Genomic DNA, 20,269 nt, shown 5'->3' with positions numbered 1-20,269 from the left:
CATGTCACAACCTGAGGACTGTTTAAAAGTAAGACTGTTTAAAATTAATATTGAACGTACCAAATGAAGTAGAAAGACTGTTTAAAATTAATATTGTTTAAAAGTAATATTGTATATACCCAACAAATGTCAAATCGATTGACACCTACAGAATGTTGGAAAACTGTACCTTTTTGCTATGTAAGCTTTGGCAATATGGTTCTCTGTAAACTTTCATGCCAATAAAGCATTTGAACTGAACTGAATTGAACTGAGAGAGACAGAAAGGCAGAGAGACAGAGAGAGCGAAACAGACAGAGAGACCCTATATGAATCCAAGGTTAAATTCCTCCTCTATGCAGATGACCTGGTTCTGCTGTCACCAACTAAGGAGGGTCTACAGCAGAACCTGGATCTGCTAGAGTCATTCTGTCAGACCTGGGCCCTGACAATAAACCCCAAAAAAACCAAAGTCCTTGTGTTCCAGCAAAGATCCAGACATCAGGGACCCAGAATAAATTTCACACTAGGAACTACTAAAATTGAACAAACCACTAACTACACATACTTAGGCTTAAAAATCAGTTCTACGGGAAATTTTCAACTGGCTGTGAATGAACTGAAAGAGAAAGCGAGAAGGGCTTTCTATGCCATTAAAAAAATCAATCCAAATAGAAATTCCAATTAGCATTTGGCTCAAAATTTTTAAATCAGTAATTGAACCAATTGCACTCTATGGCAGTGAGGTGTGGGGACCGCTAACACAACAAGAATTCGCAAAATGGGACAAACACCCCATTGAGATCCTACATGCAGAATTCTGTAAAAGTATCCTCCGGACCCAAAGGAAAACCGTAAACAATGCATGCAGGGCAGAACTAGGCCAATATCCATTAATAATTACTATCCAAAAAAGAGCCACCAAATTTTGGAAACACCGAAAAATGAGCAACCCCCACTGCTATCATTACGAAGCCCTGAAATGCCAAGAGAGGACCATAAAGAAGAATACCCTCAGTCAACTAGTCCTGGGACTCAGTGAAGTAACTACGAACACTACTAACAATAACCAGCCCCAGGACAGTGACATCGTAGCACAGAGAACTCGACCCAACACAATTGTCACTAAGCAAAAGGAAAAATATCTGTCATATTGGGCAGAAACAACAAAAACCCAAAACAAACTCAATTGCTACTTGGCCCTAAACAGACAATACAACATGGCTGAATACCTGACCATGGTAAAGGATAGCAAACTGAGAAAAACCTTGACAATGTACAGACTTAGTGAACATAGCCTGTCCATTGAAAGAGGCAGACACAGGCAGACCAGGCTACCAAGAGAGGACAGGATATGCTATCACTGCAGTCAAGGAGTGGTGGAGACAGAGATGCACTTCCTCACATCTTGTGGAAAATATCAGGACATCAGGGAGAATTTCTACCCAAAATTCACAAAAATATGCCCTGAATTCAGAAATTTGAATGATGACCAAAAACTCCCATACCTACTAGGGGAACAGAGAAATTGTGTAACCTTAGCAGCACACTATGTTACAGCTTGCCATAGACAGAGGGACAACCATTAAATCTGAAAAAAAAAGAGTATATACAAATTATATGAATGTATATTTATACACTCAGGGATATATCTGTTTATACACTGTATGGATAGATCTGCGTTTATGTGTTCAACCATAAATGTTTTTCAATGCTTTGGCAACATAAGATGTACCTTGTCATGCCAATAAAGCGATTTGAATTGAATTGAATTGAGAGACAGAGAGACAGACAGAGAGACAGAGAGACAGACAGAGAGACAGACAACACACTCATGGAAAAATTCAGTCAGACAGACACCCCCTAAGAGTCAGTGGACTGATGTGGAACATGAACACTGGCTGAATATCCCCTCCCCCAACCTGATCATAGCAATTGTCTCTCTCTCTCTCTGTCTCGCTCTCTCCCTCTCTCTTTCTCTGTCTCTCTCTCTCTCTCTCTCCGTCTCTCTCTCTCTGCCTCTCTCTCTGTCTCTCTCTCTGTCTCTCTCCCTCACTCTCTCTCTCTCTCTCTGTCTCTCTCTGCCTCTCTCTCTGTCTCTCTCTCTCTCTCCCTCTCCCTCTCCCTGTCTCTCTCTCCCTGTCTCTCTCTCTCTCTGTCTCTCTCTCTCTCTCCCTGTCTCTCTCTGGGGCTGGGGGAGCGGGGGTGGCGAGGGAAGGAGGGTGCATGTGTGAGGGGGCTGCATGGACAGGTGGAGGTAGCTCCTCCGGGAGAGCGGGGTGGGCCCGAGGGAAGCGGGTGGGAGAAGGAGCAAGCGCTAAATCAGACACCGGAGCCCAGCTTCGACAGGTAAAATATATATTCTTCTTGTCACATAAATACAGTGCAACGAAAGCTTCCAACACAACAGGTGACTCGAACAAGTCGAAGAACTCAAAATAAAATTTCTTCCCAGGAACAGGCGTCGCTCCCAAGCACAACTCTGCTTCGGTCAGTTAGCGACACAGGCATTGGACTGAATACCACTGATCGCCGTGCGATTCTTAATAACAGACACATCTTAATGTAAAAGAACAAAAACTGATCCACAGGACACGGGTTAGATACAGAGTAAAGCTCCCTCTACACTGTCCCATCAAACACTCCCAGGGCAGGTACAGCACGGGGTTAGATACAGAGTAAAGCTCCCTCTACACTGTCCCATCAAACACTCCCAGGACAGGTACAGCACGGGGTTAGATACAGAGTAAAGCTCCCTCTACACTGTCCCATCAAACACTCCCAAGGCAGGTACAGCATGGGGTTAGATACAGAGTAAAGCTCCCTCTACACTGTCCCATCAAACACTCCCAGGGCAGGTACAGCACGGGTTAGATACAGAGTAAAGCTCCCTCTACACTGTCCCATCAAACACTCCCAGGGCAGGTACAGCACGGGTTAGATACAGAGTAAAGCTCCCTCTACACTGTCCCATCAAACTCTCCCAGGGCAGGTACAGCATGGGGTTAGATACAGAGTAAAGCTCCCTCTACACTGTCCCATCAAACACTCCCAGGGCAGGTACAGCATGGGTTAGATACAGAGTAAAGCTCCCTCTACACTGTCCCATCAAACTCTCCCAGGGCAGGTACAGCACGGGGTTAGATACAGAGTAAAGCTCCCTCTACACTGTCCCATCAAACACTCCCAGGGCAGGTACAGCATGGGTTAGATACAGAGTAAAGCTCCCTCTACACTGTCCCATCAAACACTCCCAGGGCAGGTACAGCACGGGGTCAGATACAGAGTAAAGCTCCCTCTACACTGTCCCATCAAACACTCCCAGGGCAGGTACAGCACAGGTTAGATACAGAGTAAAGCTCCCTCTACACTGTCCCATCAAACACTCCCAGGGCAGGTACAGCACGGGTTAGATACAGAGTAAAGCTTCCTCTCCACTGTCCCATCAAACACTCCCAGGGCAGGTACAGCACGGGGTTAGATACAGAGTAAAGCTCCCTCTACACTGTCCCATCAAACACTCCCAGGGCAGGTACAGCATGGGTTAGATACAGAGTAAAGCTCCCTCTACACTGTCCCATCAAACACTCCCAGGGCAGGTACAGCACGGGTAAAGCTCCCTCTGGTAGTGACACAATTAGGACATGTCCCTTCAATGGGAAGCCATATTTTGAACATATCCCTTTCATTCACCAGACAGTAGACTCACAGAACTCTTTAACTGGCTGTAGATTCTCACAGTGGCCAGTTGGAAAATGTAGCTGGCCAATTAAAGGGAGAGTAATCAATTCTAATTACAAAAGAACATAAGAATTAGGAGCAGGAGTCGGCCATTCGGCCCCTCGAGCCTGCTCCGCCATTCAATAAGATCATGGCTGATCTTCTAACTCATCGCCACTGTCCTGCCCGATCCCCGTATCCCTCGATTCGCTTAATATTCAAAAATCTATCGATCTCGGCCTTGAATATACTCAACGACTGAGCCTCCACAGCCCTCTGGGGCAGAGAATTCCAAAGATTCATCGCCCTCTGAGTGAAGAAATTCCTCCTCATCTCAATCCTCAATGGCCGACCCCTTATCCTGAGACTGTGACCCCTGGTTCGAGACTCTCCAGCCCAGGGGGGAACAACCTCTCAGCATCTACCCTGTCAATTCCTTTAAGAATTTTGTATATTTCAATGAGATCACCTCTCATTCTTCTAAACTCTAGAGAATATAGACCCAGTCTACTCAATCTCTCATAGGACAATCCCCCCATCTCAGGAACCAGTCTGGTGAACCTTCGTTGCACTCCCTCTATGGCAAGTATATCCTTCCTTAGGTGAGGCGACCAAAACTGTCCACAATACTCCAGGTGTGGTCTCACCAGGGCCCTATATAATTGCAGTAAGACGTCTTTACTCTTATACTCAAATCCTCTTGTAGTACTGCCGAACCGTTCCTGGATTGGCCAGTTGCGATGGTCCCATGTCACTTTAATAGTCAATGTTGAAGATTCCATTCATCGTTCAGGCATTAATCTTCCTCGTTCCCTTTAAGAGTCCGCGGCGTTAGATTATAGTCGTAGATTTATACAGTACAGAAAGAGGCCCTTCGGCCCATCGTGTCCACGCCGGCCATCAAGCCCTGTCTATTCTAATCCCATTTTCCAGCACTTGGTCCGTAGCCTTGTATGCTATGGCGTTTCAAGTGCTCATCTAAATGCTTCTTGAATGTTGTGAGGGTTCCTGCCTCTACCACCCTTTCAGGCAGTGAGTTCCACATTCCAACCACCCTCTGAGTGAAAAAGTTTTTCCTCAAATCCCCTCTAAACCTCCTGCCCCTTACCTTGAAACTAAGCCCCCTGGTTATTGACCCCTCTACTAAGGGGAAAAGTTCCTTTCGATCTACCCTATCTATGCCCCTCATAATTTTGTACACCTCAATCAGGCCCCCCCTCAGCCTTCTCTGCTCTAAGGAAAACAACCCCAGCCTGTCCAGTCTCTCTTCATAGCTGAAGCGTTCCAGCCCAGGTAACATCCTGGTGAATCTCCTCTGCACCCTCTCCAGTGCAATCACATCCTTCCTATAGTGTGGTGACCAGAACTGCACACAGTACTCCAGCTGTGGCCTAACCAGCGTTTTGTACAGCTCCATCATAACCTCCCTGCTCTTATATTCTATGCCTTGGCTAATGAAGGCAAGTATCCCATATGCCTTCTTAACCATCTTATCGACCTGTCCTGCTGCCTTCAGGGATCTATGTACATGCACACCAAGGTCCCTCTGATCCTCTGTCCTTCCTAGGGGTCCTACCATTCATTCTGGAGGGGGAGGGGGAACAGCCAGTTGTCGTGATACATGTTGGTACCAACGACGTAGCTAAAAAAAGGGAAGAGGTCCTACAAGTAGAATTTAGGGAGTTAGGAGCCAAGCTAAAAAGTAGGACCTCGAAGGTAGTAATCTCTGGATTACTACCAGTGCCACGTGCTAGTAAGAGTACAGAGAACAGGATAGTTAGGCTAAATACGTGGCTTGAGCAGTGGTGTAAGAGGGAGGGTTTTAAATTTTTGAGGCATTGGAACCAGTTTTGTGGTAGGTGTGACCTATACAAAAGGGACGGTCTACACCTGTGCAGAGATGGAACTGATGTTCTCGGGGTAATTTTTGATAAAGCAGTTCGGGAGCATTTAAACTAGTATGGCAGGGGGCTAGAAACCTATGTAGTGAAATAGAGGAAAGTGAAAGGCAGACAGAAATAAATGGTAAAAGGGTGAGGAACAAAAAACAAAGGGCCAAACTAATTCATAAAAAATGTGAGCATAAAAAAAGCCTGAGGGTTTTATACCTTAATGCGAGAAGCATCAGGAACAAGGTAGATGAATTAGCTGTGGAAATAGAGGTTAATAATTATGATCTAATTGGGATTACGGAAACATGGTTGCAGGGTGAGCAGGGCTGGGAGCTTAACATACAGGGGTATTCAGTATTTAGGAAGGATCGACAAAAAAGAAAGGGAGGAGGGGTAGCATTGCTAGTAAAAGAGGGGATAAATGCAATTGAAAGGAAGGATATTAACTCAGTTAATACAGAATCTATATGGGTGGAGCTAAGAAATAGCGAGGGGCGAAAAACATTAATAGGAGTGGTATATAGGCCTCCAAATAGTAAAATAGAGGTTAGGGAGGGCATCACGAGGGAAATTAGAGAAGCGTGCAATAAGAGCACAGCTGTCATCATAGGTGACTTTAACTTACATATAGATTGGACTAGCCTAATCAGTAAAAATAATGAGGAGGAGGAATTCCTTGAGTGTTTAAGGGATGGTTATCTGGATCAATATGTCGAGGAACCAACTCGGGAACAGGCTATATTGGACTGGGTACTGTGCAATGAGAAGGGACTAATCAGTAATCTTGTTGTACGGGGACCCTTGGGTCAGAGCGATCATAACATGATCGATTTCTCACTCGAAATGGAGAGCGAAGAAATCGACTCAGAGACTAAGGTCCTGAATTTAAACAAGGGGAATTATGATGCCATGAGACGGGAACTGAGTAGGTCTGATTGGACAACGTTCCTGAGAGGACTGGAGGTAGATAAACAATGGCAAACATTTAAAGATAGAATGACAAAATTGCAAAAATTGTTTATACCAATCTGGCATAAAAGGAAATCTAAAAAGGTGACTCAACCGTGGATAACAGGGGAAATTAGAGACAGCATAAAATCCAAAGATAGGGCGTATAAAATAGCCAAAAAAAGCGCCAGAGCGGAAGATTGGGAACAGTTTAAGATAGAGCAAAGGAGGGCAAAGGGCATGATCAAGAGGGGCAAAATAGCTTACGAAAACAAGCTGGCGGAAAATATAAAAACTAACTCCAAAAGCTTTTATAAATATATCAAAAGGAAAAGACTGGTGAAAACCAAAGTTGGTCCATTGCAGTCAGATACGGGGGAATATATAATGGGAAATAAGGAAATGGCAGATCAACTAAATGCATACTTTGGGTCAGTCTTTACGAAGGAAGACACAAAAAACCTCCCTGGGATATCGGGAAAAATAGGGACATTGGCAAAGGAGGAACTGACGCAAATCAATATCTCTAAGGATATGGTGTTAAGGAAGCTAAAGGGATTGAAGGTGGACAAATCCCCAGGGCCTGATAACATGCATCCTAGGGTACTGAAGGAGGTGGCCCTAGAGATAGCGGATGCACTAAGGATGATTTTTCAGAATTCATTAGACTCGGGAACAGTGCCGATGGATTGGAGGGTAGCTAACGTTACCCCACTATTCAAAAAGGGGGGTAGGGAAAAAGCAGGTAATTACAGACCTGTAAGCCTTACATCAGTTGTGGGCAAAATGCTGGAGTCCATCATTAAGGATGAAATAGCGGAGCACTTAGCAAATGGGGACAGGATAGGACAGAGTCAACATGGATTTACAAAGGGTAAATCGTGCTTGACTAATCTATTGGAATTTTTTGAGGGAGTAACTGGTAGAATAGATGGGGGAGAGCCAGTAGATGTGGTGTACCTGGACTTCCAAAAGGCCTTCGATAAGGTCCCACATAAAAGATTAGCATGGAAAATTGAGGCTCATGGGATAAAGGGGAAAGTTTTGGCGTGGATAGGGAACTGGCTGTCAGATAGAAAACAGAGAGTTGGAATAAACGGCTCATTTTCTGAATGGCAGGCAGTAACAAGTGGGGTACCACAGGGATCTGTCCTGGGCCCCCAGCTGTTCACAATTTACATTAATGACCTGGATCAGGGAGTCGGATGCAGCATTTCCAAATTTGCAGACGACACTAAACTAGGAGGTGGGGTGGGCTCAGAGGAAGAGACCAGGAAGCTCCAGAGCGATTTGGACAGACTGGGCGATTGGGCGGATAAATGGCAGATGCACTATAATGTGGACAAGTGCGAAGTTATCCACCTTGGGTGCAGGAACGGGAGGGCAAATTATTATTTAAATGGCAATAGATTGGGAGAGGGGGAAGTACAGAGAGACCTGGGTGTTCTTGTACACCAGTCACTGAAGGCGAGCATGCAGGTGCAACAGGCGGTCAAGAAGGCAAACGGTATGCTGGCCTTCATAGCAAAAGGGTTAGAATACAGGAACAGGGATACCTTGCTGCAGCTGTACAGGGCACTGGTGAGACCACACCTCGAGTACTGTGTACAGTTTTGGTCGCCTCATCTGAGGAAGGATGTTCTTGCCATGGAGGGGGTGCAGCGGCGATTCACCAGGCTGATACCAGGAATGGCGGGAATGACCTATGAGGAGAGACTATGTAGTTTAGGGATGTACACACTGGAGTTTAGAAGATTGAGAGGGGACCTCATAGAAGTGTATAAAATTCTGACAGGTCTAGACAGACTGGATGCAGAAGGAATGTTTCCCTTGGCGGGTGAGAACAGAACTAGAGGACATAATTTAAGGATAAGGGCTAAACCATTTAGGACAGAGATGAGGGGGAATTTCTTCACTCAGAGAGTGGTGAACCTGTGGAACTCATTGCCACAGAGGGCAGTGTACGCCAGCTCATTAAATATATTTAAGAGGGAATTAGATATATTTCTACGGGCAAAAGGGGTTAAGGGTTACGGAGAGAAGGCGGGGACGGGATACTGAATTAAAGGATCAGCCATGATCTCATTAAATGGCGGAGCAGGCACGAAGGGCCGAATGGCCTACTCCTGCTCCTATCTTCTATGTATCTATGTATCTATGTGTATTCTCTTGCCTTGTTAATCCTTCCAAAATGCATCACCTCACACTTTTCAGGGTTAAATTGTACAGGGCCTTGGTGAGACCACATCTTGAGTATTGTGTGCAGTTTTGGTCGCCTTATCTGAGGAAGGATGTTCTTGCCATGGAGGGAGTGCAGCGAAGATTCACCAGGCTGATACCTGGGATGGCAGGAATGACGTATGAGGAGAGATTGGGTCGATTGGGCTTGTACTCGCTGGAGTTTAGAAGAATGAGAGGGGATCTCATTGAAACTTATAAAATTCTAACAGGACTAGACAGACTAGATGCAAGAAGGATGTTCCCGATGGTCGGGGGAGTCCAGAACCAGGGGTCACAGTCTAAGGATAAGGGGTAAACCATTTAGGACTGAGATGAGGAGGAATTTCTTCACCCAGAGAGTGGTGAACCTGTGGAATTCTCTACCACAGAAGGCAGTAGAGGCCAATTCATTAAATATATTCAAGAAGGAGTTGGATATATTTCTTAAGGCTAAAGGGATCAAGGGATATGGGGAGAAGGCAGGGACAGGGTACTGAATTTGGATGATCAGCCATGATCTCATTGAATGGCGGAGCAGGCTCGAGGGGCCGAATGGCCGACTCCTGCTCCTATCTTCTATGTTTCTATTCCATTTGACCAACCCGTATATTGTCCTGCATGAGGCTTCCCTCCTCGCTATTTACCACTCCACCAAGGTCCCTCTGATCCTCTGTCCTTCCTGGGGTCCGACCGTTGCTTTCGCAGGGCCCCTGCGAGCGGGAGAGGGGTGGGGAGAGAGAGGGTTCCCCCCCACTTCAGTCCCCCAGCACCACTCTCAGCCCGCTGGGCAGGGCAAGGGCGTGGAGCTGGCTGCGTCCCCCCGGCCCGCCCCAGCCTCTCAGGGCCCGACGGCACAGCTCCTGCAGGCTGGCCACCTTGCGGAGCAGGGGCCGTCGTAGCACCAGGGGCAAGGGGTCCCGCCGTCCTTCCAGATAGCGCAGGCCCTCGGCCCGCTGGGACAGCTGCACGTAGTGGTCGGCCAGCTTGACCACGCAGTCGAAGGAGGCCTCGGCCCCGGCCCCGCCCTCCGTCTCCAGGTAGAAGGAGCCACCCGTCGCCCCGTCCCGCTGCTGCACCCGCAGGTTGGTGATGCCCCCCTGGGTCCGCACGCTGAGGGTGAAGAGGTGGCGGCGGTCGGACGAGTCCCGCAGCAGGAAAGTCCCCACCGGCTGGCCGGCCAGCCGGCCCTTGGCCTCAGTGCCCGAGAGGGCGGCCCAGTAGAAGCCGCTGGACTCCAGCCTCTCCAGCGCGCTCTCCACCCGCCCGAAGTCGCCGGCGAAGGCCTTGAAGTGGTAGCTGGCGTCCTGGCTGGCGATGGCCGCGGGCGGGGGACCAGCCCCGGGCTCCAGGGTCTCCGATCCCCTTCCGTTCCGTCCGGCCGCCTCCGTCCCCGGCGATCCCCAACCCGAACCGACTCCCTTCAGCCGAACTCGGCCATGGTGAATCCCGAAAGACCTGTCGAGGGCGTGGGGGGGGTGGGGGAGGGAACGGGGCCAAGGGGGGGTGGAGGGGAGAGAAACAACATTAGCGTGGTCAGCTAATACAGGAAACGTTTTTTTTATCCGGCACCGACGGGACCGACGTGCTGCCGGTTCATCAAAAATTCCAGATAACCGAAAGCTATAGTAAAAGATACGGAGCTCCGTATAAAGCAACAAACCCTGTCGCTTAGCAACAGGTTCAGAACAATGGCCACAAGTTCCAAGCGTCTCTGTAGCTTAGCAACAGCTGCAGCCACACCCTTGCACAGCAACAGATCGTGGAAGGCAACTAATAAAACTTACCTGAACCTACTCCTGAATTTTGCCAGTTAACCGAGATTACCAGTTATTTAGGTGCTGGTAAATCGAAAGTTTCCTGTAATACATGGCAGAAGGCACTGGATAAAGTTCCACAAGTGAGGCTTCCTAAAGTGCGGTGCCCAGAATTAGACACAATACTCCAGTTGAGGCCGGACCAGTGTTTTATTAAAGGGTTCATCATAACTTCTTTGCTTTTATGCTCTATGCCCCTATTTATGAAGCCCAGAATCCCGTATGCTTTTTTAACCGCTTTCTCAACCTGCCCTGCCAGCTTCAACGATTTGTGCACATATACCCCCAGGTCTCTCTCTTCATGCACCCCCTTTAGGATTGTACCCTTTAGTTTATATTGCCGCTCCTCGTTCTTCCTACCAGAATGTATCACTGGGGTTGTTCTCCTTAGAGCAGCGAAGGTTGAGAGGAGATTTGATAGGGGTGTTTAAAATCATGAGGGGTCTAGACAGAGTAGATCGAGAGAAACCGTTCCCATAGAGTCCACAGATTACATAGGGTTTACATCGGATATACGGCACAGAAACATGCCATTCGGCCCAACCAGCCCGTGCCGGCGTTTATGCTCCACTCGAAACTCCTCCTGTCTTTCCTCATCTAAATCGATCAGTATAACCCTCTGGCCTAGAAATTCAGTTGTTTGCGCCAGCCGCTAGCGCCTTAGGAGGAGGAGATGTGGGGCGCTAGGCGGCTAGCGGCCGGGCGCAGCGCGATCTGCGCCTCTCCCCAACTTCAGTAAAGATTTAGCGGCGGCGCAAAGCCTTTGCGCGCGCTCAGCTGCGCGCGCAGATCCTGACGTCATTTCATCATGCAACGCCCTTTGTTCGCCCCAAACCGGAAATTCAGTGGCGCCGCCCTATTGTGCGCCTGGCGCCCCTAGCGACTGGTAGAGGGGAACGGTTCTCAGTCGATGTGGGGCGCGGGGGTCGCAAATTAAAGGGCACTCCTCCTGCAGTAGAAAAGGCAGCCATTTTGCAACACTCCTTCTTTGTGAGAGATGGACCTTTGCAGAGAGACAATGGTAGAGAGCTTTCTGGTTTGGCTCAACACTCGCACAGGTACTTGTGGCTTCAGGCCACAGCTTTGCACTTGTCTTTAACTTCAGAGCCATAGCATTGATTGGAAACATATAATGGGGGCTGCAATGGGTGCAAACGTTGGCCTTCTCCATAGTCCTGGGCGTTGTACAGATGAAGCAGCAGTGGTCAGGCCTTGCTTCAGGGCTGCAGCGTGCAGGGCGTGGCAGGCAAACATATCCACCCTCCCCCTTTAAGAGCTGACCGGCGCCAGAGTGTCTGCCGTCAATCAGCAACTCGCCGCACCTGCGCTGCGCCCGCCCTCGGGGGTATCGCCCCGGGCCGCCGGCTTAGCGCCTAATGATAGTCGTGCATCGCCTGTTTTAGCGCAGCAGCAACCTCTTGGGGCGATGCGACTGAATATTGGCGAAGGTGGCGCGAACTTGCGCCGGGCGCAAACTTTAGCGGCCGCCCGACTGTAGCGCCCAAATGTGGCTATACTGAATTTCTAGGCCTCTATCCCCTGCGCCCTCATATGCTTGTCCAGCCTCCCCTTAAATGCATCGATACTATTCGGTTCAACCACTCCCTGTGGTAGCGATTTGCACATTCTCACCACTCGCTGGGTAAAGAAGTTTCTCCTGAATTCCCTGTTGGACTTCTTAGTGACTATCTTTTGAGTACAGGAATAAAGAAGTCTTACTCCAATTATACAGGGCCTTGGTGAGACCACACCTGGAGTATTGTGTACAATTTTGGTCTCCTTACCTAAGGAAGGATGTTCTTGCCATAGAGGGAGTGCAACGAAGATTCACCAGACCGATACCTGGGATGGGCAGGAATGACGTATGAGGAGAGATTGGGTCGATTGGGCTTATACTCGCTGGAGTTTAGAAGAATGAGAGGGGATCTCATTGAAACTTATAAAATTCTAACAGGACTAGACAGACTAGATGCAGGAAGGATGTTCCCGATGGCGGGGGAGTCCAGAACCAGGGGTCACAGTCTAAGGATAAGGGGTAAGCCATTTAGGACTGAGATGAGGAGGAATTTCTTCACCCAGAGAGTGGTGAACCTGTGGAATTCTCTACCACACAAGGCAATAGAGGCCAATTCATTAAATATATTCAAGAAGGAGTTAGATATATTTCTTAAGGCTAAAGGGATCAAGGGATATGGGGAGAAGGCAGGGACAGGGTACTGAATTTGGATGATCAGCCATGATCTCATTGAATGGCGGAGCAGGCTCGAGGGGCCGAATGGCCGACTCCTGCTCCTATCTTCTATGTTTCTATGTTCAAGAGAGAGCAAGAGATTGAGTAAACTAGGCCTGTATACCCTTCAATTCAGAAGAATGAGAGGAGATCTCATTGAAGCATACAAAATGATTACAGGGCTTGATAGGGTGGATGCTGGGAGAATGTTTCCCTTGGCTGGGGAGTCTAGAACCAGGGGCCACAGCCTCGGGATAAAGGGTCGGCCATTCAGGACTGAGATGAGAAGAAATTTCTTCACACAGAGGGCGGTGAATCTTTGGAATTCTCTATCCCAGAGGGCTGTGGAGGCTCATTCATTGGGTACATTCAAAACAGAAGTCGATAGAATTCTGACTAGTAAGGAACTAACTAACATCCCCGGCGATCCCCAACCCGAACCGACTCCCTTCAGCAGAACTCGTCCATGGTGAATCCCAAAAGATCGGTCATGGGGGATGGAACAGGGCCGGGGGGGGACGGGGAGAGAAACAACATTAGCGTGGCCATCTAATAATACGTAGCAGAAGGCACTGGATAAAGTTCCACAAGTGAGGCTGTTAGGAGACAAAGAAAGAAAGACTTGCATTTCTATCGCACCTTTCACGACCACCGGACGTCCCAAAGTGCTTCACAGCCAATGAAGTACTTTTTGGAGTGTGGTCACTGTTGTAATGTGGGAAATGCGGCAGCCAATTTGCGCACAGCAAGCTCCCACAAACAGCAATGTGATAACGACCAGATCACCGTCCTCGGCCTGTAACACTGTTACATAGAAACATAGAAGATAGGAGCAGGAGTAGGCCATTCGGCCCCTCGAGCCTGCTCCGCCATTTAATGCGATCATGGCTGATCATCCAAACTCAGTACCCGGTCCCTGCTTTCTCCCCATATCCCTTGATCCCTTTAGCCTTAAGAAATATATCTAACTCCTTCTTGAATATATTTAATGAATTGGCCTCCACTGCCTTCTGTGGTAGAGAATTCCACAGGTTCACCACTCTCTGGGTGAAGAAATTCCTCCTCATCTCTGTCCTAAATGGCTTACCCCTTATCCTTAGACTGTGACCCCTGGTTCTGGACTCCCCGACCATCGGGAACATCCTTCCTGCATCTAGTCTGTCCAGTCCTGTTAGAATTTTATAAATTTCAATGAGATCCCCTCTCATTCTTCTAAACTCCAGCGAGTACAAGCCCAATCGACCCAATCTCTCCTCATACGTCATCCCTGCCATCCCAGGTATCAGTCTGGTGAATCTTCGCTGCACTCCCTCCATGGCAAGAACATCCTTCCTCAGATAAGGCGACCAAAACTGCACACAATACTCAAGGTGTGGTCTCACCAAGGCCCTGTACAACTGCAGCAAGACATCCTTGCTCCTGTACTCGAATCCTCTCGCTACGAAGACCAACATACCATTTGCCTTCTTAACCGCCTGCTGCACCTGCATGCTTACCTTCAGCGACTGGTGCACAAGGACACCCAGGTCTCGTTGCACTTCCCCTTCTCCCAATCTATGGCCATTCAGATAATAATCTGCCTTCCTATTTTTGCCACCAAAGTGGATAACCTCGCATTTATCCACATTAACCTGCATCTGCCATGCATCTGCCCAATCACCCAACCTGTCCAAATCATACTGGAGTTTCTCTGCATCCTCCTCACAGCACACATGCCCACCCAGCTTTGTGTCGTCTGCAAACTTGGAGATATTACATCTAGTTCCCTCGTCTAGATCATTAATATATATTGTGAATAGCTGGGGTCCTAGGACCGATCCCTGCGGTACCCCACTAGTCACTGCCTGCCAACTCGGAAAAAGACCCATTTATACTCTCGCATTTCTGGTATCATCCTTGTAAATCTTCTCTGCACCCTCTCCAGTGCCTCTATATCCTTTTTATCACCAAAACGTACAAAAGCATGGGCCTTACACTGAACATCCGTAAGACAAAGGTCCTCTACCAACCTGCCCCCGCCACACAGTACTGCCCCCCGATTATCAAAATCTACGACAAGGCCTTGGACAACGTGGACCACTTTCCATACCTCGGGAGCCTACTGTCAACAAGGGCAGGCGTTGATGGCGAAGCCCAACACCGCCTTCAGTGTGCCAGTGCAGCCTTCGGTCGCCTGAGGAAGAGAGTGTTTGAAGACCAGGACCTCAAACCCGGCACCAAGCTCATGGTCTACAGAGCAGCAGTGATACCCGCCCTGCTGTATGCCTCAGAGACATGGACCATGTACAGCAGGCATTCAAAACACTGGAGAGGTACCACCAACGCTGCCTCCGCAAGATCCTGCAAATCCATTGGCAGGATAGGCGCACCAACGTCAGTGTTCTCGCTCAGGCCATCATCCCCAGCATCGAAGCTCTGACCACGCTCGATCAGCTCCGATGGACGGGTCACATTGTCCGCATGCCCGATACAAGACTCGCAAAACAAGCGCTCTACTCGGAGCTCCGGCACGGCAAGAGAGCCCCAGGTGGGCAGAGGAAACGCTTCAAGGACACCCTCAAAGCCTCCTTGAAAAAGTGCAACATCCCCACTGACACCTGGGAATCCCTGGCCCAAGACCAGAGCACAAAGTGGAGGAGAAGCATCCGGGAGGGCGGCGAACACCTCGAGTCTCTTCGCCGGGAGCAAGCAGAAGCCGAGCGCAGGCAGCGCAAGGAGCGCACGTCAACCCAAGCACCCCACCCACCCGCAACCAGTCTCTGAAGGTAAGCATGCAGGTGCAGCAGGCGGTTAAGAAGGCAAATGGTATGCTGGCCTTCATAGCGAGAGGATTCGAGTACAGGAACAAGGATGTCTTGCTGCAGTTGTACAGGGCCTTGGTGAGACCACATCTTGAGTATTGTGTGCAGTTTTGGTCACCTAATCTGAGGAAGGATGTTCTTGCCATGGAGGGAGTGCAGCGAAGATTCACCAGGCCGATACCTGGGATGGCAGGAATGACGTATGAGGAGAGATTGGGTCGATTGGGCTTGTAGTCACTGGAGTTTAGAAGAATGAGAGGGGATCTCATTGAAACTTATACAATTCTGACAGGTCTGGACAGACTAGATGCAGGAAGGATGTTCCCGATGGTCGGGGAGTCCAGAACCAGGGGTCACAGTCTAAGGATAAGGGGTAAGCCATTTAGGACTGAGATGAGGAGGAATTTCTTCACCCAGAGAGTGGTGAACCTGTGGAATTCTCTACCACAGAAGGCAGTAGAGGCCAATTCATTAAATATATTCAAGAAGGAGTTAGATATATTTCTTAAGGCTAAAGGGATCAAGGGATATGGGGAGAAGGCAGGGACAGGGAACTGAATTTGGATGATCAGCCATGATCTCGGTGAATGGCGGAGCGGGCTCGAGGGGCCGAATGGCCTACTCCTGCTCCGATCTTCTATGTTTCTATGTTTGTCCTGGACTCCCCCGCTCCCCCCCCGCCCACCCAGAGGAAATACTTTCTCTCTCTCTCCACCCGATCAACTCCTTTAATCATCTGAAACGCCCTCGATCAGATCACCCCAAGGCGCGAGGGAACACAAGCCCAGCCTGTGCAACCTGTCCTCGTAACTTAACCCTTTCAGCCCCCCAGGTATCATTCTGCTGACTCGACAATATATACTTCCTGAGCACAGTGTACTGTCAATGGAGTCTAACCAGAGCCTTATATAACTGCAACGGAAAATCCAGCCCCTTGCGATAAAGACAGAAGAGAGACTTGCATTTCTATAGCGCCTTTCCCGACCACCGGACGTCCCAAAGCGCTTTACAGTCAATGAAGTACTTTGCAATAGCGACAGAACATGCTGGAAAAACTCAGCAGGCCAGGCGACATCCGTGGAGAGAAAACAGAGTCGACGTTTCGGGTCACAACCCTTTGTCAAGACTGGAAAAGCACAGGAAATGAAATAGATTTGAAAGGCCAGGCTGGGAGAGAACAAAAGAGAACTGAAGAGACATTAAGAGGTATTCAAAACCAGACGAGATGGTGATAGGACTAGTGGAGACAAAACACGGCTCTAGATTAGGTGTGAAATGCGCTGGCAGAATGGGAGACAGTTGCCATGTGGGAGAGAGGAAAAAAAGAAAGGTAGGGGGGGGCGGGTGGGGGGAAACCAAAAGAAAGGTGTGGATAAAAAATATAAGTAAAAAAGAAATGGGGACCGAGGTTATGATCTGTAATTGTTGAACTCTATGATGAGTCCTGAAGACTGTAAAGTGCCTAATCGGAAGATGAGGTGCTGTTCCTCGAGTTTACGTTGAGCTTCCGTGGAACAATGCAAGAGCCCGAGGACGGTGAGGTCCGAGTGGGAATGGGGCGGTGAATTAAAGTGACAGGCGACCGGAAGCTCGGGGTCCCACCCTTACGGATTGAACGGAGGGTGTTCCGCAAAGCGGTCGCCCAATCTGCGTTTGGTCTCCCCAGTGTAGAGGAGACCGCATCGTGAGCAGCGAATACAGTATACTAGATTGCGAGAAGTACAAGTAAATCGCTGTTTCACCTGGAAGGGGTGTTTGGAGCCCTGGACTTTGCAAAGTGTGGTCACTGTTGTAATGTGGGAAACGCGGCAGCCAATTGGCGCACAGCAAGATCCCACAAACAGCAACGCGATGACGATCAGATCGTCTGTTTTTAAGTGATGTTGGTTGAGGGATAAATATTGGCCCCAGGACACCGGGGAGAACTCCCCCCCTGCTCTTCTTCGAAATAGTGGCCGTGGGATCTTTTACGTCCACCTGAGGGAGCAGACGGGGCCTCGGTTTAACGTCTCATCCCGAAAGACGGCTCCTCCGACAGTGCAGCACTCCCTCAGTACTGGCACCGGGGAGTGTGGGCCTGGATTATGGGGCTCGAGTCCTAGAGTATATACATCTACCTCCGACAGTGCAGCGCTCCCTCAGTACTGGCACCGGGGAGAGTGGGCCTGGATTATGGGGCTCGAGTCCTAGAGTATATACATCTACCTCCGACAGTGCAGCGCTCCCTCAGTACTGGCACCGGGGAGTGTGGGTCTGGATTATGGGGCTCGAGTCCTAGAGTATATACATCTACCTCCGACAGTGCAGCGCTCCCTCAGTACTGGCACCGGGGAGTGTGGGCCTGGATTATGGGGCTCGAGTCCTAGAGTATATACATCTACCTCCGACAGTGCAGCACTCCCTCAGTACTGGCACCAGGGAGTGTGGGCCTGGATTATGGGGCTCGAGTCCTAGAGTATATACATCTACCTCCGACAGTGCAGCGCTCCCTCAGTACTGGCACCGGGGAGTGTGGGCCTGGATTATGGGGCTCGAGTCCTAGAGTATATACATCTACCTCCGACAGTGCAGCGCTCCCTCAGTACTGGCACCGGGGAGTGTGGGCCTGGATTATGGGGCTCGAGTCCTAGAGTATATACATCTACCTCCGACAGTGCAGCGCTCCCTCAGTACTGGCACCGGGGGAGTGTGGGCCTGGATTATGGGGCTCCAGTCCTAGAGTATATACATCTACCTCCGACAGTACAGCGCTCCCTCAGTACTGGCACCGGCGGAGTGTGGGCCTGGATTATGGGGCTCCAGTCCTAGAGTATATACATCTACCTCCGACAGTGCAGCACTCCCTCAGTACTGGCACTGGGGAGTGTGGGCCTGGATTATGGGGCTTGAGTCCTGGAGTATATACATCTACCTCCGACAGTGCAGCGCTCCCTCAGTACTGGCACCAGGGAGTGTGGGCCTGGATTATGGGGCTCGAGTCCTAGAGTATATACATCTACCTCCGACAGTGCAGCACTCCCTCAGTACTGGCACCGGGGAGTGTGGGCCTGGATTATGGAGCTCGAGTCCTAGAGTATATACATCTACCTCCGACAGTGCAGTGCTCCCTCAGTACTGGCACCGGGGAGTGTGGGCCTGGATTATGGGGCTCGAGTCCTAGAGTATATACATCTACCTCCGACAGTGCAGCGCTCCCTCAGTACTGGCACCGGGGAGTGTGGGCCTGGATTATGGGGCTCGAGTCCTAGAGTATATACATCTACCTCCGACAGTGCAGCGCTCCCTCAGTACTGGCACTGGGGAGTGTGGGCCTGGATTATGGGGCTCGAGTCCTAGAGTATATACATCTACCTCCGACAGTGCAGCGCTCCCCCAGTACTGGCACCGGGGAGTGTGGGCCTGGATTATGGGGCTCCAGTCCTAGAGTATATACATCTACCTCCGACAGTGCAGCGCTCCCTCGGTACTGGCACCGGGGAGTGTGGGCCTGGATTATGGGGCTCGAGTCCTAGAGTATATACATCTACCTCCGACAGTGCAGCGCTCCCTCAGTACTGGCACCGGGGAGTGTGGGCCTGGATTATGGGGCTCGAGTCCTAGAGTGTATACATCTACCTCCGACAGTGCAGCGCTCCCTCAGTACTAGCACTGGGGAGTGTGGGCCTGGATTATGGGGCTCGAGTCCTAGAGTATATACATCTACCTCCGACAGTGCAGCGCTCCCTCAGTTCTGGCACCGGGGAGTGTGGGCCTGGATTATGGAGCTCGAGTCCTAGAGTATATACATCTACCTCCGACAGTGCAGCGCTCCCTCAGTACTGGCACCGGGGAGTGTGGGCCTGGATTATGGGGCTCGAGTCCTAGAGTATATACATCTACCTCCGACAGTGCAGCGCTCCCTCAGTACTGGCACCGGGGAGTGTGGGCCTGGATTATGGAGCTCGAGTCCTAGAGTATATACATCTACCTCCGACAGTGCAGCGCTCCCTCAGTACTGGCACCGGGGAGTGTGGGCCTGGATTATGGGGCTCGAGTCCTAGAGTATATACATCTACCTCCGACAGTGCAGCACTCCCTCAGTACTGGCACCGGGGAGTGTGGGCCTGGATTATGGGGCTCGAGTCCTAGAGTATATACATCTACCTCCGACAGTGCAGCGCTCCCTCAGTACTGGCACCGGGGAGTGTGGACCTGGATTATGGGGCTCGAGTCCTAGAGTATATACATCTACCTCCGACAGTGCAGCACTCCCTCAGTACTGGCACCGGGGAGTGTGGGCCTGGATTATGGGGCTCGAGTCCTAGAGTATATACATCTACCTCCGACAGTGCAGCACTCCCTCAGTACTGGCACCGGGGAGTGTGGGCCTGGATTATGGGGCTCGAGTCCTAGAGTATATACATCTACCTCCGACAGTGCAGCGCTCCCTCAGTACTGGCACCGGGGAGTGTGGGCCTGGATTATGGGGCTCGAGTCCTAGAGTATATAAATCTACCTCCGACAGTGCAGCACTCCCTCAGTACTGGCACCGGGGAGTGTGGGCCTGGATTATGGGGCTCGAGTCCTAGAGTATATACATCTACCTCCGACAGTGCAGTGCTCCCTCAGTACTGGCACCGGGGAGTGTGGACCTGGATTATGGGGCTCGAGTCCTAGAGTATATAC

At 50.0% G+C, this 20,269-nt stretch overlaps 2 protein-coding genes across 2 annotated transcripts in view; both read right to left on the bottom strand.

Moving 5' to 3' along the window:
• LOC147084901 (cytohesin-2) overlaps window positions 1–20,269 on the bottom strand; it is a 552,369-nt gene that overhangs the window by 12,323 nt on the left and 519,777 nt on the right. The window lies entirely within an intron of this gene.
• The window catches only part of LOC147084906 (suppressor of cytokine signaling 3-like), a gene marked incomplete at its 5' end in the record, with an annotated part of 13,212 nt that continues 1,646 nt past the window's right edge, over window positions 8,704–20,269 (bottom strand). Inside the window, one exon of the mRNA XM_085979615.1 lies at window positions 8,704–10,214. Within this exon, the coding sequence (XP_085835741.1) occupies window positions 9,515–10,214 (700 nt within the window). The remainder of the gene's footprint in view (window positions 10,215–20,269) is intronic.

This window comes from Somniosus microcephalus, unplaced genomic scaffold (assembly GCF_052327205.1).
Source record: "Somniosus microcephalus isolate GS21.2 unplaced genomic scaffold, FLI_Smic_1.0 unresolved_chr9, whole genome shotgun sequence".
Classification (NCBI taxonomy): domain Eukaryota; kingdom Metazoa; phylum Chordata; class Chondrichthyes; order Squaliformes; family Somniosidae; genus Somniosus; species Somniosus microcephalus.
The sequence above is the reverse complement of the archived record's forward strand: the minus strand, read 5'-3'. Positions and strand labels throughout refer to the sequence as shown.